The sequence below is a fragment of the Cervus elaphus genome, chromosome 7 (genome assembly GCF_910594005.1).
Source record: "Cervus elaphus chromosome 7, mCerEla1.1, whole genome shotgun sequence".
NCBI classification, from domain to species: domain Eukaryota; kingdom Metazoa; phylum Chordata; class Mammalia; order Artiodactyla; family Cervidae; genus Cervus; species Cervus elaphus.
The window spans coordinates 4,877,811-4,904,894 of record NC_057821.1 but is presented as its reverse complement, the minus strand read 5'-3'; the positions used below and the strand labels follow the sequence as shown (position 1 = coordinate 4,904,894).

Sequence of the window (27,084 nt, the reverse complement as noted above, 5' to 3'; positions counted from 1 at the left end):
CTCAGCAGTGGTAGTGTGCGGGCTTAGTTGCTGGCGGATTATGGGATCTTAGTTTCCCAACCAGGGGTCAAATCTGCGTCCCCCACACTGCAAAGCAGATTCTTACCACTGGACCACCAGGGAAGTCCCAACTCTATGATCTCAACCTTTCAAAGTTCAGTATTACCAAGCCCAGTCACCTTGCTGAGCACCCAATCTCCAAACTCTTTTAGTTTTAAAAATTAAAATGCCACACTCCTCAAACACTCCCCATACCCTCCTCCCCTCACCCCCAGCTACCACCATTCTACTTTCTGTCTCTATGATTCTGCTACTCTGGAACCTCACAGAAGTGCAATCGCATAGTATTTGTCCTTTGGTGACTGTCATTTCACTTAGCATAATGTCCTCAAGGTCCATCCACGTTGCAGCAGGTCAGACTTCCCTTCCTCATTAAGGCTGAACAATATTTCATGGTATGTATACATCTTATTTTGTTTATATATTAAGCCATAAAAGGACAGCTGGGGTTCTACCTTTTGGATAGCATAAGCAACACTACTGTCAACACCGGCATGCAAACATCCCTTGGAGACCTTGCTTTCAGCTCTTCTGGGCATACATACCAGACATACACACCCAGCTCTTCTGGGCAGCTCAACGGTAAAGAAACCACCCGCCAACGCAAGAGACCCGGGTTGAATCCCTGGGTGGGGAAGATCCCCTGGACAAGGAAATGGCAACCCACGCCAGTATTCTTGCCTGGAAAATTCCATGGACAGAGGAGCCTGGTGGGCTACAGTCCATGGGGTCGCAAAAGAGTCAGACACGGCTTAGCAACTAAACAACAAAGACATCTAGAAGTGGGATCGCTGGACCTTACAATTTCCATTTCTAATTTTTCGAGGAACTACCATACTGTTTCCTAGAGCAGCTACACTGTTTCACGTTCCCAGGAACTGTACACAAGAGTGCTTAAAGTCCATTTTAACATGAGGTTAACTGAGGTACCTGGTCTTCACCCATCAGGGGGATGCCGAGCTGCACGAAGTGGGGGTCAGTGATGACAGGTCGAGGATACTCCCCAGCACCAGGGCTGATGAGTCACATGAAAGCTGAGCAGGAAGTGTGGAGGCTGCTGCATGGACTTGGGAATATTGGACAAGAGCAAACGCTCACACACTGGTACCCTGAGGTGGCCACACAGCATGGTGGCACGCTCTCAGACACACAGTTACTCTTCCAGGGTGAGAAATGCATAATTCCTCCAGTCTACTGGAATCTATGTTCCTGAAGCCTAGGTGAAATTCCTCAGCTGACCCCAAGAGCTCTCAGAGCTGAAGCTCTCCCTAACAGACGGCAAGGACAAGGGATGTCAGAAACACTTCCATCTAAGCTGATGACCTGGGTCAGTCCTAACTCTCTGAGACTCAGAGCTCTCAGACTGGGGGTTCACCCAAGGTAAAAACTGCTTGTGCAGATTCAATGAGATATTCATTAATACGAACACACTTTTTAAAACATGGAGTGTGAAAAAAAAATGCACAGCCTGAACATTGAGGGCTGCGTTATAATGCAGTGGACAAAACTGAGGACTTAGGGCCGGGACACAACAGCGGAGGGATTGCTCTGAAGAAGCAAGGGAGGGGCCAGGATATCCAGGAGTTTCTGCAACAAAGATCAGCTGCACGGAACAGCAAAAGGTGACTGCCAATTAAAGAAAGCCAGACATCTCAAGTTAACAAATTTAGCGCTTTGCTATGTATGGGAAGGTAGGTGCAAGAATCTGGGCTCACTGAAACCATCCCTTTGGTCTGCACTTCAGCTGTCTGGGGCCAGAATCTTGCCATCCTCACCCCGGGTCTCCTCAGAGGCCCTGCTGCGGGGGGCAGGGGGCTGCAGCAGCTGATGGTTGATGGCGAGCACCCTGTCTCCCCCCGAGTTCCCTCAGGGCTCACCATCGTAATGCGTGTGGCTGGATGATTGAAACACCCTCTGCTCAGTACCATGGCACGCAGCATTCTTCATTCACAAGAGTTACTGCAAAGTAGTAGTTCTGAAGTATCACTATCGTTTCCAGAACTGACCTCTCCTCTCCCAAGGCACAAACTAAATTTGGTTCGGCTATGGCCCGCTGCTCAATTTCCATACTCGGATTTTCTTTTTAACCGCGATCCCCACCACACAACTGGAGAAAGGAAAAGATAAAAAAAACAAAAACGAAGAGCCACTACAGAGAGAGATCAGATGGATCCGTGCCGCTCACCAGGAGGGGGCGGAGAGGAGCACAACAGTGATATTTGGGAAACCTGAGGACTGGGCTGGAGAAAAAAGGTCCAGAGAGATGGATTCGTGACCCAGAAAAGAAACCGCACTTTGATTCTCAAGTGGGATGAACTGGCTACAAACCCAAGCCATCAGACCACGGGAGGCCTCCCAACTGAGGCCCTGGACGAGCTCCAGGTCTTTCCCAGTTTGATTTCTCAAGAACAGAGGGGACCCAGAGCTGCAGGAGCGCTGCTTCAGCATCTTCACGGACGGCATCGCTGTAACCCACAGCATTCAGGCCAAGATCAAGAGGGCAGCCCGGGCAAAGGCCAATGTCACACATCAAACAGAACTCCAAAGGAAGCTCTAAGTGTGTCCTTTAAAATAAAGAAATCTATACCCATCTTGCTGGAACAATTTAACAATCATTCTGGTTAGAAGGAAAGATTTTTCTGGTTAAACGCAGAGTAATCAACTAGACCATCTCTGAAGGCAAGGTCTTTTCAGCTCTTTGATCCACCACTGTCCATGAAAACTTTAAAGGCACAAGAGGCTATCTAAAGTTTTTCTGGAAAAGGAAGACTAAAGAAAATAATTTAGAAAATAAAAAATAGGGACTTCCCAGGTGGACCAGTGGTTAAAAATCTGCCTTGCAACGTAGGAGACAGAGGTTAATCCCTGATCAGAGAACAAAGATCCCACGTGCCCCGGAGCAACTAAGCCTGTCCAACACAACTACTGAGCCCAAGTACCACAACTACTAAGCCCAAGTACCACAGCTACTGAGCCCAAGTACCACAACTAGAGGTTCATGTGCCACAGAGAAAGATCCCGCCTGCTGCAACTAAGACCCAACACAGCCAGAACAATACATAAATATTTTTTAAATAACAATAAAAAACTTTCTAATTTTAAAAATTTCTATAAACTTTCTTTGCCTGGAATTTAAAGAATTTAAACGTTTTAAGACAAGGGATGATGCTGAGTACAAGATGAACAGAATGGCCACAGGCCTTGCTGCCATCAAAATACTGATGTCAGAAAGAATCACCAGTTAGAAGAATGTGCTTATTTCTCCCCAAGCAGAGCATGTGAATCCCGTCACCAAGCTCATCTTGGTTTCGTGAGTTGCTTGAGAAATTAAACTTTATCTATATCAGCACCATTCATTTATATAGACCACCTACCCTGCAAGCTCCCAGGCACTAATTATTCTTATACCTACTGACAGTAAATTTATAATAAATGAAATCTTTGGTAGGGTCCTGTAAGGGGTAACAATGAGCAAAGACTCAGTAAGCTGAATGGATATTAATCCACAAAATCCTTCCGAAGCAGTCAGCAGAAGAAATTTGACTTTATTCATTCAATGCATTCTCTAGAACTCCAAAGAGAAAAAGGAAACAAACATTTCCTTTAGGAGCTCTGTGTCTGCCAATTAATTAAGCCAAAGGAAGGTGTGAGCTATAAGTAAGCCTTCCCCACAAAGGGCAGTGTCCTGAGGTTATGCAAATAAAGCTACAGGGGGCTCCACGTGGGGAAAGGAGAGGAAAAGGGAAGACCGCCTTAGTCACCAAGCAGGAAAGGGAGAGAGAAACATCCTACATTCTCAGTGAGATCTCGGAGGTCTGGTTAGTCTTTGCTACACAGCAGTGAGCTCTCAATTACAAAGATGACCTGATATCCTGTTAATATTAACTTAAAGAAAATAAAAACAATGCAGTGTTCCAAAGTATCTTGCACCCTTACAATCACCCAAGCTGCAAAGAAAAAAACAGAAAATTTCTCCAAGACTTGAAAACAAACTCCAACAAGAGAAGGAAGAGTGAGGTCAAGGAAGTGTTCTGGTAGGACAAAGGGCAGGGCTGGGAGGGGAAATCTGCCTGCCTGGGAAATCCTTTCCAGGTCCTACCTGAGACGCCTTTTCTGGGCCAAATACACACATCCTTCAATCAAAGTCAAGAGCCCTGTACCCACCTCTGCCTAAGGACTCTGTAATTTTTTTTCTTTTCCTTCTTTTTTTTTTTTTGTATATTCAACGGTTTCTTTTCCAATATCACTGAAAACAAAAGACGTGTTCAGATATGTGTGCTGTTTTAAACTCCATTTTCCCTGACCCTACTCCCCATCTCTGCTGACCACCCCCCTGCTCTCTGACTCTCTAATTCTGAGGAAGGCATTGGAAGTTAAAGGAACCTCCACCCTCTTCCCAATCTCTCAGCTACGGAGAACCTCCCCAACTCAGCTCAGACCTCAGCTCCCTTCTCCATCAGTATTCACTTCCTGGGCCATCCTACCCAGTCTCATGGCTTTGACAGCATCCATGTATTGAAACTAATGACTCCATGAAGTCCAGACCATAGGAAACCTAGTAGATGTTTCAGACTTAACATATCCAAACTGGAAATTTGATTTCTACTCCTCTACCCAAAACAGCTTTTTCCCCAGTATTCACCTTTCAGAAATCAAGATCAGAGTCATCTGTGCTAAGCCACCCTGTCCTCCAACCTGAGTGAAACGTACCAAGCTAAAAACATGGAAACAACCCAAGTGTCCATCAACAGATGAATGGATAAATAAGTGGTACATATAAACAATGGGATACTACTCAGTCATAAAAAAGAATGACCAATGCCATCTGCAGTAACATGAATGGACCCAGAGATGATCATACCAAGTAAAGAAACTCAGAAAGAGAAAGACAAATATCATGATATGACCTATATGTGGAATCTAAAATATGACACAATATGACACAAATGAACTTATCTACAAAACAGAAGCAAGACTCAGACTCGCAGACATCAAGAACAGATTGTTGCTGCCAAACAGGGTGGGGTGGTGGAGAGGTGGACGGGGAGTCTGGGACTAACAGACGCAAACTATTACATGCAGGACGGACGAACAACAAGGTCCTATAACACCGGGAACCATGTTCAACATGCTAGGGTAAACCATAATGGAAAAGAATATGAAAAGAATACAAACATGTAAATGTACATATATGTACATATGAACAAATGATTCACGGATGTTGGCCATTTGATCTCTGGTTCCTCTGCCTTTTCTAAATCCAGCTTGAACATCTGGAAGTTCACGGTTCATGTATTGCTGAAGCCTGGCTTGGAGAATTTTGAGCATTACTTCGCTAGCATCTAATATGAGTGCAATTGTGTGGCAGTTTGAACATTCGCTGGCATTGCCTTTAATTGGGATTAGAATGAAAACTGACCTTTTCCAGCCCTGTGGCCACTGCTGAGTTATCCAAATTTGCTGGCATGTTGAAAGCAGCACTTTCACAGCATCATCTTTTAGGATTGGAAATAGATCAACTGGAATTCCATCACCTCCACGAGCTTTGTTCCCAGCGATGCTTCCTAAGGCCCAGTTGACTTCGCATTCCAGGATGTTTGGCTCTAGGTGAGTGATCACACCATCCTGGTTACCTGGGTCCTGAAGATCTTTTTTGTATAGTTCTTTTGGGTATTCTTGTGGCCTCTTCTCAATTTTTTCTGCTTCTATTAGGTCCATACCATTTCTGTCCTTTATTGTGCCTATCTTATGACTATACAGTGGAAGTGAGAAATAGATTTAAGAGACTAGATCTGATAGACAGAGAGCCTGATGAACTATGGATGGAGGTTCGTGACACTGTACAGGAGACAGGAATCAAGATCATCCTCAAGAAACAGAAATGCAAAAAAGCAAAATGGATGTCTGAGGAGGCCTTACAAATAGCTGTGAAAAGAAGAGAAGCAAAAAGCAAAGGAGAAAAGGAAAGATACTCCCATTTGAATGCAGAGTTCCAAAGAATAGCAAGGAGAGATAAGAAAGCCTTCCTCAGTGATCAACGCAAAGAAGTAGAGGAAAATAATAGAATGGGAAAGTCTACAGATCTCTTCAAGACAATTAGAGATGCCAAGGGAACATATCATGCAAAGATGGGCTCAATAAAGGACAGAAATGGTATGGACCTAACAGAAGCAGGAGATATTCAGAAGAGGTGGCAAGAATACACAGCAGAACTGTACAAAAAACATCTTCACGACCCAGATAATCATGATAGTGTGATCACTCGCACTCACCTAGAGCCAGACATCCTGGAATGTGAAGTCAAGTGGGCTTTAGGAAGCACCACTACAAACTACCCTAGTGGAGGTGATGGAATTCCAGCTGAGCTATTTCAAATCCTGACAGATGATGCTGTGAAAGTGCTGCATTCAATATGTCAGCAAATTTGGATAACTCAGCAGTGGCCACAGGACTGGAAAAGGTCAGTTTTCATTCCAATCCCAAAGAAAGGCAATGCCACAGAATGCTCAAACTACCACACAATTGTACTCATCTCACACGCTAGTAAAGTAATGCTCAAAATTCTCCAAGCCAGGTTTCAGCAATACGTGAACTGTGAACTTCCAGATGTTCAAGCTGGTTTTAGAAAAGGCTGAGGAACCAGAGGTCAAATTGCTAACATCTGCTGGATCATCAAAAAAGCAAAAGAGTTCCAGAGAAACATCTATTTCTGCATAATTGACTATGCCAAAGCCTTTGACTGTGTGGATCACAATAAACTATGGAAAATTCTGAAAGAGACGGGAATACCAGACCACCTGACCTGCTCTTGAGAAACCTGTATGCAGGTCAGGAAGCAACAGTTAGAACTGGAAATGGAACAACAGACTGGTTCCAAACAGGAAAAGGAGTACATCAAGGCTGTATATTGTCGCCCTGCTTATTTAACTTATATGCAGAGTACATCATGAGAAATGCTGGGCTGGAGGAAGCACAAGCTGGAATCAAGATTGGTGGGAGAAATATCAATAACCTCAGATATGCAGCTGACAACACCATTATGGCAGAAAGTGAAGAGGAGCTAAAGACCCTCTTGATGAAGGTGAAAAGAGGAGAGTGAAAAAGTTGACTTAAAGCTCAACATTCAGAAAATTAAGATCATGGCATCCGGTCCCATCACTTCATGGCAAATAAATGGGGAAACAGTGGAAACAGTGGCTGACTTTATTTTTCCAGGCTCCAAAATCACGGCAGATGGTGATTGCAGCCATGAAATTAAAAGACGCTTGCTCCTTGGAAGGAAAGTTGTGACCAACCTAGACAGCATATTAAAAAGCAGAGACATTACTTTGTCAATAAAGGTCCATCTAGTCAAGGCTATGGTTTTTCCAGTGGTCATGTATAGATGTGAGAGTTGGACTATAAGGAAAGCTGAGCGCCAAAGAATTGATGCATTTGAACTGTGGTGTTGGAGAAGACTCTTGAGAGTCCCTTGGACTGCAAGGAGATCCAACCAGTCCATCCTAAAGGAGGTCAGTCCTGGATGTTCACTGGAAGGACTGATGCTGAAGCCGAAACTCCAATACTGTGGCCACCTGATGCTTAGAGCTGACTCATTGGAAAAGACCCTGATGCTGGGAAAGATTGAGGGCAGGAGGAGAAGGGGACGACAGAGGATGAGATGGTTGGACGGCATCACCAACTCAATGGACGTGGATTTGGGCGGACTCCAGGAGTTGGTGGTGGACAGGGAGACCTGGCCTGCTGCGGTTCATGGGGTCGCAAAGAATCGGACATGACTGAGCGACTGAACTGAACTGAACTTGCATGAAATGTTCCCTTGGTATGTCTAATTTTCTTGAAGAGATTTCTAGTCTTTCCCATTCTATTGTTTTCCTCTGTTTCTTTGCACTGATCACTGAGGAAGGCTTTCTTATCTCTACTTGATATTCTCTGGAACTCTGCATTCAAATGGGTATATCTTTCCTTTTATCCTTTGCCTTTAGCTTCTCTTCTTTTCTCAGCTATTTGTAAGGCCTCCTCAGACAACCATTTTGCCTTTTTTCATTTGTTTTTCTTGGGGATGGTCTTGATCATTGCCTCCTGTACAATGTCATGAACCTCTGTCCATAGTTCTTCAGGCACTCTGTCTATCAGATCTAACCCCTTGAGTTTGCTCTCAGGTCAAACAACAGGGAGGGAACACAGCCCCGCCCATCTCAGAAAATTAGATTAGATTTACTGAGCATGGCCCCACCCATCAGAATAAGACCCAGTTTCCCCCACAGTCAGCTTCTCTCATCAGGAAGCTTCCGTAAGCCTCTTATGCTTATCCCTCAGAGGGCAGACAGAATGAAAACCACAATCACAGAAAATTAATCAAACATGGACCACAGACTTGTCTAACTCAATGAAGCTGTGAGTCATGCTGTCTAGGGCCACCCAAGACAAACAGGTCATGGTGGAGAGGTCTGACAAAACGTGGTCCATTGGAGAAGGGAATGGCACACCACTTCAGAATTCTTGCCTTGAGAACCCCAGTTCTCAAGTATGAACAGTATGAACAGGCAAAATGATAGGACACTGAAAGATGAACTCCCCAGGTCGGTAGGTGCCCAATATGCTACGGGAGATCAGTGGAGAAATAACTCCAGAAAGAATGAAGAGATGGAGCCAAAGCAAAAACAATGCCCAGTTGTGGATGTGACTGGTGAGAGAAGTGAAGTCCGAAGCTATAAAGAGCAATATCGCATGGGAACCTGGAATGTTAGGTCCATGAATCAAGGCAAATTGGAAGTCATCAAACAGGAGATGGCAAGAGTGAACGTCGACATTTTAGGAATCAGCAAACTAAAATGGACTGGACTGGGTGAATTTAACTCAGATGACCATTATATCTACTACTGTGGGCAAAAATCCCTTAGAAGAAATGGAGTAGCCATCATAGTCAACAAAAGAGTCCAAAATGCAGTACTGGTATGCAATCTCAAAAATGACAGAATGATCTCTGTTCATTTCCAAGGCAAACCATTGAATATCACAGTAATCCAAGTCTAAGCCCCAACCAGTAATGCTGAAGAAGCTGAAACTGAACAGTTCTATGAAGACCTACATGATCTTCTAGAACTAACACCCCAAAAAGATGTCTTTTTCATAACAGGGGACTGGAATGCAAATGTAGGAAGTCAAGAGATACCTGGAATAACAGACCTTGGACTACAAATGAAACAGTAAAGGCTAACAGAGTTTTGCCAAGAGAACACACTGGTCATAGCAAACACCCTCTTCCAACAACACAAGAGAAGACTCTACACATGGGCGTCACCAGGTGGTCAAGACGGAAATCAGATTGATTATATTCTTTGCAGCCAAAGATGGAGAAGCTCTACACAGTCAGCAAAAACAAGACCGGGAGCTGACTGTGGCTCAGATCATGAACTCCTTATTGCAAAATTCAGACTTAAATTGAAAAAAGAAGGGAAAACCACTAGACCATGCAGATATGACCTAAATCAAATCCCTTTCCATTATACAGTGGAAGTAAGAAATGGATGCAAGGGATTAGATCTGATAGACAGAGCGCCTGAAGAACTATGGACAGAGGTTCGTGACACTGTACAGAAGGCAGGGATCAGGACCATCCTCAAGCAAAAGAAATGCAAAAAGGCAAAATGGCTGTCTGAGGAGGCCTTATGAACAGCTGAGAAAAGAAGAGAAGCAAAATGCAAAGGTGAAAAGGAAAGATAAACTCATCTGAATGCAGAGTTCTAAAGAATAGCAAGGAGAGGTAAGAAAGCCTTACTCAGTGATCAGTACAAAGAAATAGAGGAAAACAATAGAATGGGAAAGACTAGAGAGCTCTTCAAGAAAATTAGAGATACCAAAGGAACATCTCATGCAAAGATGGGATCAATAAAAGACAGAAATGGAATGAACCTAACAGAAGCAGAAGATATTAAGAAGAGGTGGCAGGAAGAACTATACAAAAAAAATCTTCAGGACCCAGATAACCACGATGGTGTGATCAGTCACCTAGAGCCAGACATCCTGGAATGCGAAGCCAAGTGGGCCTTAGGAAGCATCACTACGAACAAAGCTAGTGGAGATGATGGAATTCCAGTTGAGCTATTTCAAATCCTAAAAGATGATGCTGTGACAATGCTGCATTCAATATGCCAGCAAATTTAGAAAACTCAGCAGTGGCCACAGGACTGGAAAAAGTCAGTTTTCATTCCAGTCCCAAAGAAAGGCAATGCCAGAGAATGTTCAAACTACTGCACAACTGCATTCATCTCAGATGCTGGCAAAGTAATGCTCAAAATTCTCCAAGCCAGGCTTCAACAGTACGTGAACCATGAACTTCCAGATGTTCAAGCTGGTATTAGAAAAGGCAGAGGAACCAGAGATTAAATTGCCAACATCTGCTGGATCACAGAAAAAGCAAGAGCATTTCAGAAAAACACCTACTTCTGCTTTATTGACTGTGCCAAAGCCTTTGACTGTGTGGATCACAACAAAGTGTAGAAAATTCTTCAAGAAATGGGAATACCAGACCACCTGACCTTCCTCCTGAGAAACCTGTATGCAGGTCAAAAAGCAACAGTTAGAACTGGACATGCAACAACAGACTAGTTCCAAATCAGGAAAGGAACACATCAAGGCTATAAACTGTCACCCTGCTTATTTAACTTATATGCAAAGTACATCATGTGAATAGCCAGGCTGCATGAAGCACACACTGAAATCAAGATTACCGGGAGAAATATCAATAACCTCAGATATGCAGATGACACCACCCTTATGGCAGAAAGCAAAGAAGAAGTAAAGAGCCTCTTAATGAACATGAAAGATGAGAGTGAAAAAGCTGGCTTAAAACTCAACATTCAGAAAACTAAGATCATGGCATCCGGCCCCATCACTTCATGGCAAATAGGTGGGGAAACAATGGAAACAGTGACAGACTTTATCTTTGGGGGTTCCAAAATCACTGAAGACGGTGATTGCAGCCATGAAATTAAAAGATCCTTGCTCCTTGGAAGAAAACCTATGACAAACCTAGACAGCATATTTGACTCGATGGACATGGGTTTGGGTGGACTCCAGGAGTTGATGACGGACAGGGAGGCCTGGCGTGCTGCGGTTCATGGTGTTGCAAAGAGTCAGACACAACTGAGCGACTGAACTAACAGAACTGACTGAGCCCCGAAGAACTGATGCTTTTGAACTGTGGTGTTGGGGAAGACTCTTGAGAGTCCCTTGGACTGCAAGGATATCCAAACAGTTCATCCGAAAGGAAATCAGTCCTGAATATTCATTGGAAGGACTGATGTTGAAGCTGAAACTCCAATACTTTGGCCACCTGATGTGAAGAACTGACTCATTGGCAAAGACCCTGATGCTGGGAAAGATTGAAGGTGGGAGGAGAAGGGGACAACAGAGGATGAGATGGTTGGATGGCATCACCAGCTCAATGGACATGAGTTTGAGTCAACTCCAGGAGTTGGTGATGGACAGGGAGGCCTGGCGTGCTGCGGTTCATGGGGTTGCAAAGAATTGGACACGACTGAGCGACTGAACTGAACTGAATTAAAATACTGGTGACCTCCTTCAGAAGGTCCTGTTCCTGCACTGCGGCACTCAGTGCCCCAGACCCCCAGCAGGCCACCTCCAGCCCACGCCTCTGCCGGAGACTCCTGTGCGCTCACAGGCCATCTGGGCCAGTCTCCTGTGGGTCACTGCTCCTTTCTCCTGGGTCCTGGTGCACACCAGGTTTTGTTTGTGCCCTCTCAGAGTCTGTTTCCCCAGTCCTGTGTACGTTATGGCATTATCTGAATCACCTTCCTGTACCTACGAATCAAGTACATATGAATCGCCTTACTGTACAACAGAAATTAACACACCACTGAATCAACGATACTTCAATAAGCTTTTTTTAAAAATACCAAGCTTGATTATCCAGTGACTCAGGGCAGGGGCCCCAGAGTGAAGGACAGAAGCCTTGGTTTTTGCCAGCAGGGAGAGTTGGTGACCGCTTGGCCGGTGCCTGGAGGCGCTGGTGGTTTTTAATCAGAGTCCTTCACCGCCGCCACTGCAAGAGTCAGAGGCTCTGAGTCAAGGAAATGCTGGCGATGAGGCTGAAATGTGCACAAAACTGGGATCTGTAAAGCATAACAGGGTCAGAGTCAGGGCACCTGGTTATCTGCCGGTGCTCTCGAGTTCCGATCCCCCTGTGTGTTCTACGTTAACAGGTTCACGTGAGGGCAGGAACGCTCCTGCTGCCTCCCAGGCCCTCTGCCCCAGGAGGCCGGGCTCACAGAAAAGCGCGGCCAGAAAGAGGTTTAGAGCTTATCTGTGCTGCTCAACGCCATTTAAAAATGGGTACTGACGGATGCAAAAGTTAAAAAACATCTACACATGTAGGAAAACCGAGACTTAATGTGATGAAAATACGATACATGAGGATAAACCTCTAGCCCTAGAAATAGGATCATCTGAACCTCTCTATTCCATGTGCTCTGGTAGGAACTCCTGGGCTTACGTCTTCATTCTGTCATCCACCAGCTATGTGACCTTGACAAGCTTCCTCCTCTGGAAAGTCAGCACCTGCCCCAGAGAACGACTGGGGAGGTAAAAGGGCCCAGAGCCGTGTGCTCCTGGGGGCGGGAGGGAGCGAGTGTGCGGTGACGCCGGCACCCACCCCGGGGATGGTGGGATGGGGTTTCAGCCTCTAGGAGTCAGACCCCCAAATGCTCTGCAAAGTCAAAATACTAGAGAACCAAAGGAGATCTGGATCTAGTCATCTTTTCTGCTTCAAGGTGGTAAAAATTCCTTAATGTTCCAGCGACATGTCTTCGTGTACAGGATAACTCCAAAGACCCAAGAGAGAAAATCAGGATAGATGTTTGCCTTACTCACTCTTAGAAACATCTCATTTTCCCAAAAGAGAGGGGAAAAAAAATCACATGTATTATTAACTTCATTTATATTAGTGATCTCTATTACAAATTCTCAGAGCCACACTGGAGTGTAAAAGCTACACACAGAACAAGTACACAGGCCGGAGCCGCTAAGACGGTGACATATAATGCATCGCCCGCGGCTCGGGCGCTTCCTGGCTGAAACTACACTGTCAGGCTTTCTGAGTCAGCTCCTCACAGTGACATCCGGCGTCAGTCCTGCAGACTCGTGGGCCTGTTGCTCACTCAGACTGATGCCAGAAAGGTGCTTCCCGTAAAGTCCCTCACACAACCCCGAGTCGGCACAGCTGATGTATGTACCCTTATTCCACCTCCAGGCCCCCATGAGAGCTGCCTCCAGGGCACCGCAGTAACATGACTCCTGAACCACCGCCCCTGGCCAGCCCCACTGTGCCAGTTGGAGAAGAGGCGGTGCCCAGAGGCCTACAGGCTGGACCCAACCCCGCCCGGAGGGGTACTGGAGGCTGGCGCTCACATCCCCGTACAGCATGCAAAGAAACGTCAGCATGGCTGTGCCACCAGCTCTGCCAACCTCCAGTCCCCAGAACGACCCCAAGGAGCCGCACACGGATGGAGGAGGTGAGCTTGACCTGCGCAGAGAAAGCTCCTGCAACGTCCTTCCCGCTCACTCACAACAGACAGCCCCCACCGCCCCTTCCTGCCCTCCAACCCCACTGCCTCCCAACGAAGCCTTCTGCAGCGAGGGCAAAGGCCACCCGCAGCGTCCCCACTGGAAGTCACCACCAGATGGCGGCGCAGAGCGGCCGGCGAAGCCCACGTTCAGGTCCCAAACACCAGGCGCCAGACCCCTGGGACCACTGCCTGCCGACTCGGCCATGCCCGGCTGCGCTCAGTTCCTAAAATCCTGCTCTAATGACGGCTCACCTCCTCGGGGGCCTCCATGATGCACAGAAAATGCAGTTTAAATGCAGTGGTATCATGGCCCCCCCTCTCTCTCCAGCGTCATCCCGTACGTTTCTCATAAAGCCCCACATCCAGCCAGACGGGTCTCAGCGCCCTCCCAGACCTGACCTCGGCGGCCTGTCCAATTCGTACGTGTACTTAAGCCCAACTCAGTCCTGTCTCGAAGTAGTTGCTCCCTGACCACCCCATCTGGGGGCTAAAAGGAAAAAACCCCTCTGTTGTCTAGATACTGGAGGGCGTAGGTTGTGTCATCTGTACACATCATTCATCCATTCATTCCGTAAAATGCACCAGACACCGTTTACCAGGAGACAGTCTAGATCAGACTCGGCCCCCAGGGAAGTCAAGGTCTGGGAGGAAAGAAAATGAAGCTATCACTACATCCTGAGTGTTGATGCCAAGCAGGCCATCACCTCCACACGTCAGTTCATCCTCACCTGTCAAGGAGGCCACTGTTGCTATGATGACTCCACAATAAGAAGGCTGGGTCTTCAGGAGCTGGACAGCTGGGTAAAGATGATCATGTGTGTTCTTTACCCTCCAGGGTCCCTGTCTGTCCCCCACACTGCTCATCCTGCCCCCTTGTCGTCGGGGTGCTGAGCTCTGAGATCCACATCACTCACGCCCCCTGCCCTCTGCCATCCTGCAGGGTGGGGTCATGGAAAAGCGGGGCACCTGCCCCCTGCCCTCCTCCTGACTCAGCGGGCTCTGGCGGGCTGCAGCACTCAGCCACGGCTCCTGGAAAGCAGCCTTCCCAACAGGACCCAGCAAGACGGCTGCCTGCTGCCGCCCCAGCAGGCCAGGAGTGGTGGGTAAGCAGTAGACAGGTTCCACACGAAGCTGGCTGGACCATCGCAGCCCTACTCATGCTTCTGGGCAGTCCTTACATAAAACTCTCAGCATGAAAACTGCTTCCTGCCGGGTCCACGGCAGGGGGGAGGCAAACCTGCGTCAGTCTCACTACAGAGCCTGCCTTTCTCACCTGAGTAACTGCTCTGCCGAACATCAGGGCAGAGGGCCGAAGACCAGGACAGAGCACACGTCACTGTCACAGGAAGGATCAGATAAGACTTTCCTGAGCGGGTTGCCTGATGACGAGTCAGTGGCCAAGGTGGACTGGAAGTCACCAGGCAAACGGAGAGCAAGGCGAGGTGATCCAGGCGTGGGGACCGCGTCTGACCACCACGGCAGTCGGGCACAGGGCCCAGGGGAAAATAAGGGCGCGGTGACGCCGACTTAGCTCTCCATCCACGTGGGGCAATCGGGAGGCACAGTTAGCTAGATTCTGAGCAGGAAAACCAAGCAGGAGAGCCCTACCTTCAACAGGACCATGTTGCAGAAGATAAGCCCCACTGTTTAGCCTGAGACACCCCCTAACGCCCAGGGAGACCTGGTCTCATCTACCAGCACTGCTGAGCTGCCCCGAGCCTGCCGCATCATCGGGTGTCCGGGCTTCTGTGTCTGCCCTGCTCATCAGAGACGCTGCCCTCTGCTTCCCACCTGCTCGACTCCTCTCTCAGGAGGTCTCAGGAGTCTCAGGCTCGCTAACGTGGGCCTGCCCTGCTTACTTGTGACCATGTCGGTCCACCAACGGGGCTGGGAGGCCCAGGAAGCAGGAAGGTGGCAGCTTGCAGAGAGGTGCTGGGACTCCAGAGCCCGTGACCCAGACCCTGGCCTCTGCCCCAGCCCCTGGGTGAACTCAGGCAAGTCATGACCCTCTCTGGGGCTCTGTTTCATCAACCAGAAAACGGGGATAATACCAGCCTCCACCTCAGAAACTTGCTAAGTGAGTCACGTAGAACAATGCCTGGGCCACAAATAAGCCCTCAGTAATGTTAGTTAATATATGTCCATGTATCCCTTATTTCCGGTATAAAAAATTTTGTTTGTTGAATGGATAAATTTTCCTACTATTTCATTTTGCTCCATGTAGATACCAAATTCTGCTTAGCCTTTGCTTTATTCAAGCATGAAAGGAAGACTCTCTAAATACGTGCTTATCTTACACATGGTTAAACAGGACCTTTTCTGTAAAGAAATTCAGCTTCTTGCTACTGTCGCTAGCCTGGGAGCAAACTCCACACACATTTGCTACACAGTCACCCCACTGAATGAACAGCAGGGCTGTTTTCACAATTCACAGGGACGTATCATCACGTCAGATCTTGCCGGCTCCCTTCAGCTGACCAGAGTCACGACGACCATGGGCCCCCACGACACAGAAGTGACCCACAGGAAAACTTGTTTCAACACTGAAGCAATGCAAGGTTACTGCAGTCATGAAATACCCTCTACAAGTTTTTTAAAATGTCAGCTTCTAAGGCCCAAATCCTTCACTGTTACAGGCCTGGCAACACGTCCCTGGGCGAGAGCCCCAACCGAGACAGACAGTCAGAGCGTATGGAACAGCGTGCTCAGGAGGTGAGGAGGGGAGACCGGCTTCCAGGTGCGCCCTACGCTTCCCAGGTGACTGTCCAGGTGACTTCCCAGCTAACTGTCCAGGTAATTATCCAGGTGACTTCCCAGGTAACTGTCTAGGTGACTTCCCAGGTAACTGTCCGGTCTGGCTGACAGAGACCCAGGGTACTCCCTGGAAAAGGAGAGCATGGCCCTGTGGGAGCAACAGAAAGCCCACCCCAGAGGAGGCAGCGCCCCAGCATCGCCCCAACAGGAGCTGCAGAGGAAGGGTCAGCCCTCCGCCCAGGCCTCCCAACTCGGACGCCGCTTTGCGGAGGCCCCGGGTCCCTGGCCCAGCTCTCACCATGGCCAGGCCTCGGCGGGGGTACCCTGCGGCCCCATCCAGGCTCTGGACCCCGCGCTCAGGGTCAGGATTCTCCAGTTTTCAGTCTCCCCTCCCACCAGCGACCAGGACTTCCTGGGAAACCACACTCCACTGAGCTGAGCTCAATGCCACCTGCCAGGACGATCAGAGACTAACTGCACGCTTCCGGTTGGCCTGACCATTTCTGGGGACTGAGAAGGGCCGCTCCAGGCGACGCCGCGTCTAGCACCCTTGGAGCGATGGCCCCCCACTCACCGGTCTGCGGGCGGCGGCGCCCTGCACGCTCTGGTAGAACTCCGGCGGGACGCGCGCGCCCCTGCGGAGCCGCCGCCGCCGCGCCGCGCTGTCCTGCTCACTCTGCACCGGGACCTCCGCGGCGGGCTTGGCGTCCTCCAGCCGGGCGGCGGCGGCGGCGGCGGCGCGTCTGCGGAGGTGTCGGGGGCTGGATCGGAATCCCTGGGCAGGAGACAAAAGCGGACACACGCAGGTTGGTGCCGGTCAGCTGCGCTGTTCCCTGGAGCCCTCTGCCCACCCACAGGGAGCCCGACGCGGGGCAAGACCCGGTTCTGGATCTCTACATTGAGAGATGCTTTTAATAAACAAGGGAGTCCTACCGTATAAAGCGCAGGGAACGATACTCAATATCCTGTGATAAACCATCATGGAAAAGAATATGAAAAAGAAGAGATGTATGTACAACTGAGTCACTTTGCTGCACAGCAGAAATTAGTACATCATAAACCAACTGCACTTCAATACATTTTTTTTTTTAAAGAGTACTGTTTTTAACCCAGAAATGCCAGTTTTTAAAAAAAAGAGTAGGCAGACATACTGCTTTACTTCTGCACACACAGTCAGACTAAGTGTGAAGAAGGGGGCTCCATGATGATGGGGGGCGGTCAGGACCCAGTAATACCTGGCCCAGGCCCGAGAAAGGGCCGCTCTGCCTCCCTTCAGGAAGGCAGGCCAGGAATGCAAGGCATCACCAAGCAACACTTTAAAGTGAAGACCTAAAACTCACTAGCCGGTGTAGTGTGGGTTTGGAGGTCAGATGGGCCAGGGTCCAAACGCTGCTCATTATAGCTACACATATTAATGACTTAGCTTTTCTAGTCTAACAAATGGATAACATTCTCCTCAAAGGGTTTTTTTTACCCTTTATTTTACTACATGCATAGAATTTTATTATCTTTTCTAATTAATTTTTGTTGAAGTACATGGTTGCTTTACAATGTTATTTTCTGCTGTACGGCAAAGTGAATCAGCCCTATGTATATGCATACATCCCCTCTTTTTGAATTTCCTTCCCATTTAGGTCCCACAGAGCCCTGAGCAGAGTTCCCTGTGCCGTACACTCTGTTCCCATCACTTATCTATTTTACACACAGTATCAATAGCCTATGTGTATCCATCTCAACCTCCCACTTCCCCCCACCCTCCTTCCCCCCTTGGTATCCATACATTTGTTCTCTAGTCTGTATGTTTCTGCTTTCTCTCACAGGGTTTTTTGTAAGGTAACAGATGTTAAAGGGCTTCCCTGGTGGCTCAGCTGGTAAAGAATCCACCCGCAATGTGGGAGACCTGGGTTCAATCCCTGGGTCGGGAAGATACCCTGGAGAAGGAAAAGGCTCCCCACTCCAGTATTCTGGCCTGGAGAATTCCAGGGACTGTATAGTCAATAGGGTTGCAAAGAGTCCGAGGCGACTGAGTGACTTTCATGTCAATTTCAACGGATATTAAAAATTCTAAGCACAGCATCTGGCAAACAGCAGGTGCTGAACAAAAGATTAATTTCCCTTCTCTTTTAAGTAAAGTAAGTATAAGGACAACTCGCTGGACAAGGTAACAAGTTACGTTGTGCACCTGGTTTTGGAAAACACCACAGAATTCCATAAAATGATGCCTGTCCTGGCACGGCTGATGCTTTGCTGCAGAGCAGAAGCCGGCCGCAGAGTTCACGAGCAGACTGGGATGGATGACAGGCGGCAGCGCAGGGCACGTGGGCCCAGCAGATCCCACACGAGGATAAATGGATGAAGCTGAGCTCAGCGGGGCGAGCGGCACGTGCAGAGCGGATAGAGTCTATGCTCCAGACACGGGAGCAACAGAGGGAAGAACAGAGGGGTAGGTGATGGCCGGCTGGATGGCGTGTTTATGCATCAACAGGACGATCTCCCAGGGTCAGAGCCCAGCCACTCAGAAGTCTGGTGGGAAGTGAGAGCGGATGAGGCGTCCAAGGCTCCAAGGAGGGCTCGTTGGAGCATGTGGGTCTTCTGAATTTTAGAAGACACACAGACACTTAGACTTCAGTGAAGGCATGGAGAAGAGAGAGCATGGATTTCAGGGGAAGCAGGGGGGAGAGGCCCCGTGGACACTGACCAGGGGGTCCTGCTCACCAGGCCAGGGTGACAGGGGAAAGGACAGACGTCCAGGTGACATGCAGAGGAGCTCGGAAGTCAACGGAAAGCAGTCAGGAGGAAACGCAGTTTGGGCTTGCGCGTCTCACAGCAAACACGGGCCTGAGGCCCCCTCCTCTGTGCACAGGCTGACGGGGTGCCCTCACAGCCCCCACTGGGCCGGGAGGTGCCCAGGGTCCCACGCACCACTGGGTTGCACAGAAGGTGCCGCGAAAGAACAGCGAGGAGGGAGCCGGGTCGCTGGCGGAGCCAGGCTGCTGTCTAAATACACAGGTTCCTGGAAGGTCCCCTCCGTGTACTGAGGACGGCTGAGGGGTGCAGTCACCACCAGGTGGCACCGATTTCCAGAAACGTGTGCATGGACAGAATGAACAGGGACAACTTACTAGCTCCCGTCCTAGTGGAGAGACCCACGCCTGCTTCTCGGGTAAGAAGGCACATTCTCTCCTCTTGTGCTCTTAGGAGTAATCAGTAGCCAGATTTTACTTAAACTTCTATTATTACCAATAGACTTCCTTGGTTGCTCAGACGGGAAAGCGTCTGCCTACAATGTGGGAAACCCGGGTTCAATCCCTGGGTGGGGAAGATCCCCTGGAGAAGGGAATGGCAACCCACTCCAGTATTCTTGCCTGGAAAATCCCACAGACAGAGGCGCCTGGTGGGCTACAGTTCATGGGGTCGCAAAGAGTCAGACTCAACTGAGCGACTTCACTTTCTTTTCTATTGTTACCAATAGAAGGCCTCAAAGGCCTTACAAACTCCAGAAATAAAAATACATAAAACTCGCTTAAAGTGATCCAAAAAAAACATTAGTAGTCATTCTGGAGAATAATAACCCAGTAAATCCACACCCCTGTAGCTACTCTAGAGGAACTTTGCCAAGTATGCCCAGGAAGATGGTCAAGTATTGCTTACATAAAAATTAGAAACTGTTTAAGTCAGTCTTTCCTACACTTCTTCAATTTTCATTCCATCTTCACGTTTGTGAAGCTCTGAGCACCATCACATAAGCCTCTGTGATTTATCTCATATCCAAATACACGTGCACTATTTTAAAATAACTATTTACAAGACTACAGGGCCGGACACAGACAGCAGCCAGGCTATCCGGGCTCATGACGGCCTCTGTCACTTCCTAGCTGTGTGACCTTGAAGAGTTGCTTAGCCACATCCTCATCTGTAAAATGGAGCTTAAAAACACTACTTAATTCATAGAGTTGTTAAGAAAAATAAATAAAGTACTTAGTGCCTGGTATACTGCAAAACATAAGGGTCACCTATGATCATTAAGTATATTGCTTGTGTAAATAAAAGATATTCTTGAAGACTAAGGCATGTTATTAATCCAATACAGAATTGGATTAATTCTGTATTGTGTGCCTCGCTGACAGACACACGGAGGCACCAGCCTCCCCGGTCATCAGGAGAGCTCTTCGCTCCAGAGCATCCCAGGCGATCACTGTCCTGAGAGTCAAAACTATCTGGGCTGGAGCCCCAGCTCTCCCACTTCTAGGTGTATGATCTCGGAGCTCAGAGATCGCTACTTCTCAGAGCCTCAGATTCTTCCTCTGCCGAATGCATACAATACTCGCCTCTCATGGGGTCAGTGTTTAAAGGAGCCGGTTCACATGAGCCTCCTGGAACAGTACACACATCAGTGCACGCAGTCGATGCATTACCCCGTTTATTACTACAGGCCCACTTCCTGGATCCTGACGTGCCAATTCATCTGCCAGCAGCTCAGAACTACGACCACCAACACCACAAATGGCATGGGGTCATCACTGAGCGGGCACTGGGGCTTACTATATGTGCTCGTTCTAAACACTATCAAAAAATAAGCCGTGACTTTTAAAAACAATTTCATTTATTTATTTCCTTTCTTTTGGGCAGAGCTGGCTCTTGCGCGCTTTGCGAGGTCTTTCTCTAGCCCCCCAACGACTGGGGCTACTCGGCATTGCAGCGCACAGGCTTCCCACTGCACTGGCTTCTCCTGCTGTGAGCAGACTCCAGGCGCCCGGCCGTCAGCAGCTGCAGCGTGCAGGTTCAGTAGTTTCGGGGCAGGGACAAAGCTGCTCCACAGAACATGGAATCTTCCAGGGCCAGGAATTGAACCCGTGTCCCCTGCATTGGCAGGCAGACTCTTATCCACTGTGCCAACAGGAAGTCCCCAAGTCATGACTTTTAACAAAAGGAAATTTTCTTTTGAAACAGCAGATGGTGCTATAAGCTCTCACAGGTGTTAACAGGCTTTGATGGCATCGGTATAAGGTCCACTTCCCCCTTCAGTCATTTGATCTTACCCACATGCCCTTCAAGGGCTGATGCTGAAGCTGAAACTCCAATACTTTGGCCACCTGATGCAAAGAGCTGACTCATTTGAAAAGACCCTGATGCTGGGAAAAACTGAAGGCAGGAGGAGAAGGGGACGACAGAAGATGAGATGGCTGGATGGCATCACCGACTCAATGGACATGAGTTTGAGTAAACTCCGGGAGTTGGTGATGGATAGGGAGGCCTGGCATGCTGCAATTCATGGGGTCGCAAAGAGTCGGACACGACTGAGTGACTGAACTGAACTGAACTGAACATGCCCTCCAACCAGTAGGTGACAGGCACTCGGCAGTCTCTTGGTAATGGACTTCTGTCATTTTCAGGCCACCCTGTTTTTACATTTTTTAAATTCTTTATTGAAGCATAGTTGATTTAAAATGTGTCTGTTTCCAGTGTACAGCACAATGATTCCATAATTTTATTATATATGGTGGTTTAGCTGCTAAGTCATGTCCGACTCTTGTGTCCCCATGGACAGTAGCCTGCCAGGCTCCTCTGTCCATAGGATTCTCCAGGCAAGAACACTGGAGTGGGTTATTTCCTTCTCCAACTTTTTTTATTATATATACATACACACATATATAAGGGTCCCCAGCTGGTGCTAGTAGTAAAGGTAAAGAACCAGACTGCTAATGCAGGAGACATAAGAGACACGGGTTCGATCCCTGGGTCGGGAAGACCCTTTAAAGAAGGGCATTGCAGCCCACTCCAGTATTCTTGCCTGGAGAATTCCATGGACAGAGGAGGCTAGCAGGCTACAACCCACAGGGTCACAAAGAGCCGGACACAACTGAAGCGACTTAGCATGCACATGCCCACATATATATTCTTTTTCAGATTCCTTTCCCATATAGGTTATTACAAAGTATTTGAGTATAGTTCCCGGCACTATACAATAGGTCCTTGTAGATTATCCACTTTACTTATAGTAATATGTATCTGTTAATCCCAAACTACTAATTTATCCCTCCCCTCCTTTTCCCTTTGGTAACAGTACGTTTATTTTCTATGTCTGTGAGTCTAGTTCTGTTTTGTAAATAAATTCATTTGTACGATTTTTTTTTTAGATTCTACAAATAAGTTATATATTTGCCTGTTTGCCTTACTTGGTATGATAATCTCTAGGTCCATCCATGTGGCTGCAAATGGCATTATGTCATTCTTTCTTATGGCTGAGTAATAGTCCATTGCGTATATGTACACATCTTTTTTTATCCATTCCTCCGTCAATAAACATTAGGCTGCGCCCGTGTTTACAGGTCACCCCGTGTTATCAGCACCCTTTGGGTCAGCACGCTCTCAGACTTGCAGTCCTGATACGACACAGCTAAGCCCAGGAGCTCCACAGACCACCCGGCATCTCCTCTCTCAGTAACCCGGCACAGTTCCTGGGGGGCTCGCGGCTGAGAGTCCGTCCGCCGCAGTCCCACGGTTTGGACCCTGAGTACTGAATGGAGGGAGGGAAAGACTGAAACCCGCAGAAGGAACTCACTCGTCCAGTGGCCACACCAACGACCTTCTGAAGCTCCCGATTCTGTCTGTGCTAATCTTTCAGTCTTAATTGTGAGTCCTAACACATATTTGTATTAAATTCTCTTTCAGAAGGAGATGACACTCTGCTCCCTTATTCTTGCCTGGAAAATTCCAAGGACAGAGGAGCCTGACGGGCTACAGTCCATAGGGTCACAAAGAGTCAGACATGACTGAACACAGCACGTACACATATACTCTTTCAGTTCAAGTCAGACTCGGACCCCACTGCCTGTGAACAAAATCCCTGATGCATGCTCTTTCTGTTAGGTTTCACGTGGTTAGCTATTTTCCTCAAGTGCCAAACACTCAGACTTACCCAGGCTGTTTGTGTAGACTGATAAAAAAAAAAAAGGAGAAGGTATCAACAGCAATAATTTACTAAGCACCATTTAGATGCTAAGCCTACTATACCCACTGAGACAAGCAAACTGAGGCTTACCAGGATTAAGAAATCTCCCTTCGGCCAAAACCTTTGCCACCAAAAGAAATCACAGATATTTGAATGCTGAATTACAGGGGCTGCAGATATGTAGAAATACCACTTATATTCATTCATTCATTGTTACTTCAAAATCACAGTAGTTGGTAAATATGCCACTAGATCTTATCATTTAATGCATTAATAAAGAAGTACATTTATTGCTCTGTCAAAAATGTTTTTTATTCAAGTATAATTGATTTACACTATCTGCATTAGTTTCAGGTATATGGCAAAGCAATTCAGTTATACAGATATATGTGTATACCTATATTGTTTTCCAATTATTTCCTACTAAAATTTACTACAAGGTATTGAATATAATTTCCTGCACTATACAGTAAAACTTTACTGCTTATCTATCTGATATATGGTAATGTGGATCTGTTCATCCCATACCCTAGTCTGTCCCTCTCTCGCCCCTTCCCCTTTAAACCGTAAATTTGTTTCCTGTGTCTGTTTTGTAAATAAGTTCATTTGGACTATTTTTTAGATTCCACATATAAGTGATATGATATAATATTTGTCTTTCTCTGACTTACTTCACTTAGTATGATCATCTCTAGATCCATCCATGGTACTTCAAATGGCAATATTTCATTCTTTTTTATGGCCGAATAATATTCTATTGTATATATGTACCACAACTTCTTTATCCACTCTTCTGTCAATGAACCTTTCGGTTGCTTCCATATGTTGGCTATTATAATTAGTGCTATGAACACTGGAGTGCATGCATCTTTTCAAAGTAGAGCTTTTGTCTTTTCTGGATATACACCCAGGAACGGGAATGCTGGATCATATGGCAACTCTACTTTTAGTTTTCATCATACCTCTGTACTGTTCTCCATCGTGGCCGCACCAGTTTACATTCCTATCAACAGTGTAGGGTTCCCTTTTTCCACACCCTTTCCAGCATTTGTTGTTTGTACACTTTTTGATGATGGCCATTCTGACCAGTGTGAGGTAATACCACACTGCAGTTTTGATTTGCGTTTCCATAATAATTAGTGATGTTGAGCAACTTTTCACATGCCCCTTGGCCATCTGTATGTCTTCTTTGGAGTCTTTAGCCACATCGTTTGCAAATATGTTGTCCCAGTCCGTAGGCTGTCCGTTCACGTTGTTTGTGGTTTCCCTCTCGCTGTTTATCTTTGCTTTTATTTCTATCGCCTTGGGAGACTGACCGAAGGACACACTGGTACGATTTATGCCCAAGAGTATTTTGCCTCTAACCTCTTCTAGGAGTTTTATGGTGTCCTATCTTACGTTTGGGTTTCCCAGGTAGATCAGTGGTAAAGAATCCACCTGCCAAGCAGGAAATGCAGGTTTGATCCCTGGGTTGGGAAGATCCCCTGGAGAAGGAAATGGCAACCCACTCCAGTATGCCTGCCTGGAGTTTCCCATGGACAGAGGAGCCTGGCAGGCTGGCAGCTCATGGGGCTGCAAAAGAGCTGGACACAACTGAGCACTGAACAACCGCAGCAACACCTTATGTTTGAGTCTTTAAGCCGTTCTGAGTTCATTTTTGTGTCGGTGTGAGGGAGTGCTCTAACGTCATTGATTTACGTGCAGCTGTCCGATTTTCCCAGCACAACTTGCTGAAGAGATTGTCTTTGCTCAATTGTAAATTCTTGCCTCCTTTGTCGAAGATTAATTGACAGAGGTATGTAGGTTTATTTTCGGGCACTCTATTCTGTTCTATTGATTTATGTGTCTGTTTTTGTACCAATAGCACACTGTTTTGGTTACTGTAGCTTTGTAATACTGTCTAAAGTCTAGAAGCTTATGCCTCCAGCTTTGTTTTTTTTTCTCTTTGGCAATTCTAGGTGAAAATTTTTTAACAATTTATAATTATATTTCAATATAATTGATTTCCTTTGTATTCTATTTATTCTGAGAATCAGTCCATGAGCTCTGATGAGGCTGTCAAAGGAGTTTCTGGCATAAAATAAGTCCAAAATGATACAGAGAAAGAACCTCAGAAATGTTCATAAAGATACTGCTAGCTATTCACCAAAATCCACATTTGCCTCTTTCCCCTCAGCACAAGCTAGACGACATGTCATAGCCTCCCCTGCAGGCCAGCAGGGCCACGTGACTGATCTCTAGCCAATGGACTATGGCCACAAGGAATGTGCCCCACTTCTGGACCAGCCCGGGGATGCATCCCTCTGCCCTTTCTCCATGCCCTTCTCTTTTGGCTGGGATGACCTCCAGACAGCCTTGAAAGTCACATAATAAAGATGGCAGCACCTTCATCACCCTGAGTCCCTGAATAACTGCACAGAGGAGCCCACTCTGGCAACCTGTTCACCCACCTGCACCTTTAAATGAGCAACAAATATTTGTCTGTTTGTTTGAGTCGTTGAACCATTATGCACTGCAGTGAGCATTTGCTGTAGAAGTTTGCATGACCCAGTCAGTGGTTCTCAAACACCAGAAACCTCCAAGAAAGCGGGCCAGAACACGGATTGCTGGGCCCAGTCCGGAGCTCCCGGTTCAGCAGCTCTGGGACTCGGCCTGAGAACTTTCTAATGTGTCCTCAGGTGATGCTGTCGCTGCCGCCTGTGACTGCAGTCTGACAGTCCCTGCACTGACCCACACCAGCTCCTGCCCCTTGCTAAGTGGTTGATGAGTACTCGGGTCAGAATAACACCGTTCCCCCCGTGCTGTGTGCAGCAGGACCTCCAGATCAAAGCAATTCCTCCCTTTGTGGGTCTTGATAACCCACATGAAAAGAATGGCCATGAAAGCCATTCTGTCAGCTGAACAGGAAAACAGTGCCCCTTTCTATTTTCAGAGGGAACGTATTCCCTGACAAATAAGGAGTAACAGGTCAGCATATTACTTTTTAAAAATCTTATTTCCTATTAATTAATCATTAGTTGGTATAGATCACTGGTCCTAGGGGTATGAGGACAGCAGAAAGTCTTTTTTTAATCGTTGCAAAATCTAAGGAATTATACATTTATGTTAGACAAAGGCTCACATTACTAATATAACTGTGTTTCTTTAATATTTACTAATAGTATATCAACTGGTAATTTATTCCTGCTGATCAGAAGCTCTGACTAGCAGAGAGCCTTGATGTTTTTTCCAAACTGTGAATGAACTCCAACTTAAATGCAGTTTTGTCCTTAAATGCCAATCACTTCCTTTCGGACATGCGCCCCACACACAGCCCCTGCTGCCTGGGGCTGTGTGCTCTGCACCCTGGGTCACGATGCCGGGGCAGAGTCCCAAATGTGACAGAGAAACATCAAGAGCCTAGACCACTTAGAACAGAACTTGAAACTGAAAAAAAAAAATCATTCTGTAGCCAGTCCTTTTCAAACTGTACTATGTATATGCACAGCCTAGGAGTCTTAATAAAACACAGATGGTAGGGTCTGAGATTCTGAATTTCAAACAAGCTCCCAGGGAATCCCGGAGTTGCGGGCCTGCAGACTCAGTTTCCGAAGGCCTGATGGAAGCTGTGTGGCCCTCTTCCAGGCTGAGGGTGAAAGTACAGAAACCGCGGTGAGGACTGAAAACCAGCCGGCAACAAAGGAAAGGCAGCAGCCGCTGGAGTGGCTCTGAGTCACACCTTCGCCATTT

General features: G+C 47.3%; 1 protein-coding gene across 8 annotated transcripts in view; it reads right to left on the bottom strand.

The window, feature by feature from the left end:
- The window catches only part of DST (dystonin), a 522,273-nt gene that overhangs the window by 452,214 nt on the left and 42,975 nt on the right, over positions 1–27,084 (bottom strand). For all 8 annotated transcript variants that reach the window (XM_043907023.1, XM_043907022.1, XM_043907025.1 and 5 more), the window contains exon 3: positions 16,978–17,178. In XM_043907023.1, coding sequence (XP_043762958.1) covers positions 16,978–17,178 — 201 coding nt within the window. The remainder of the gene's footprint in view (positions 1–16,977; positions 17,179–27,084) is intronic.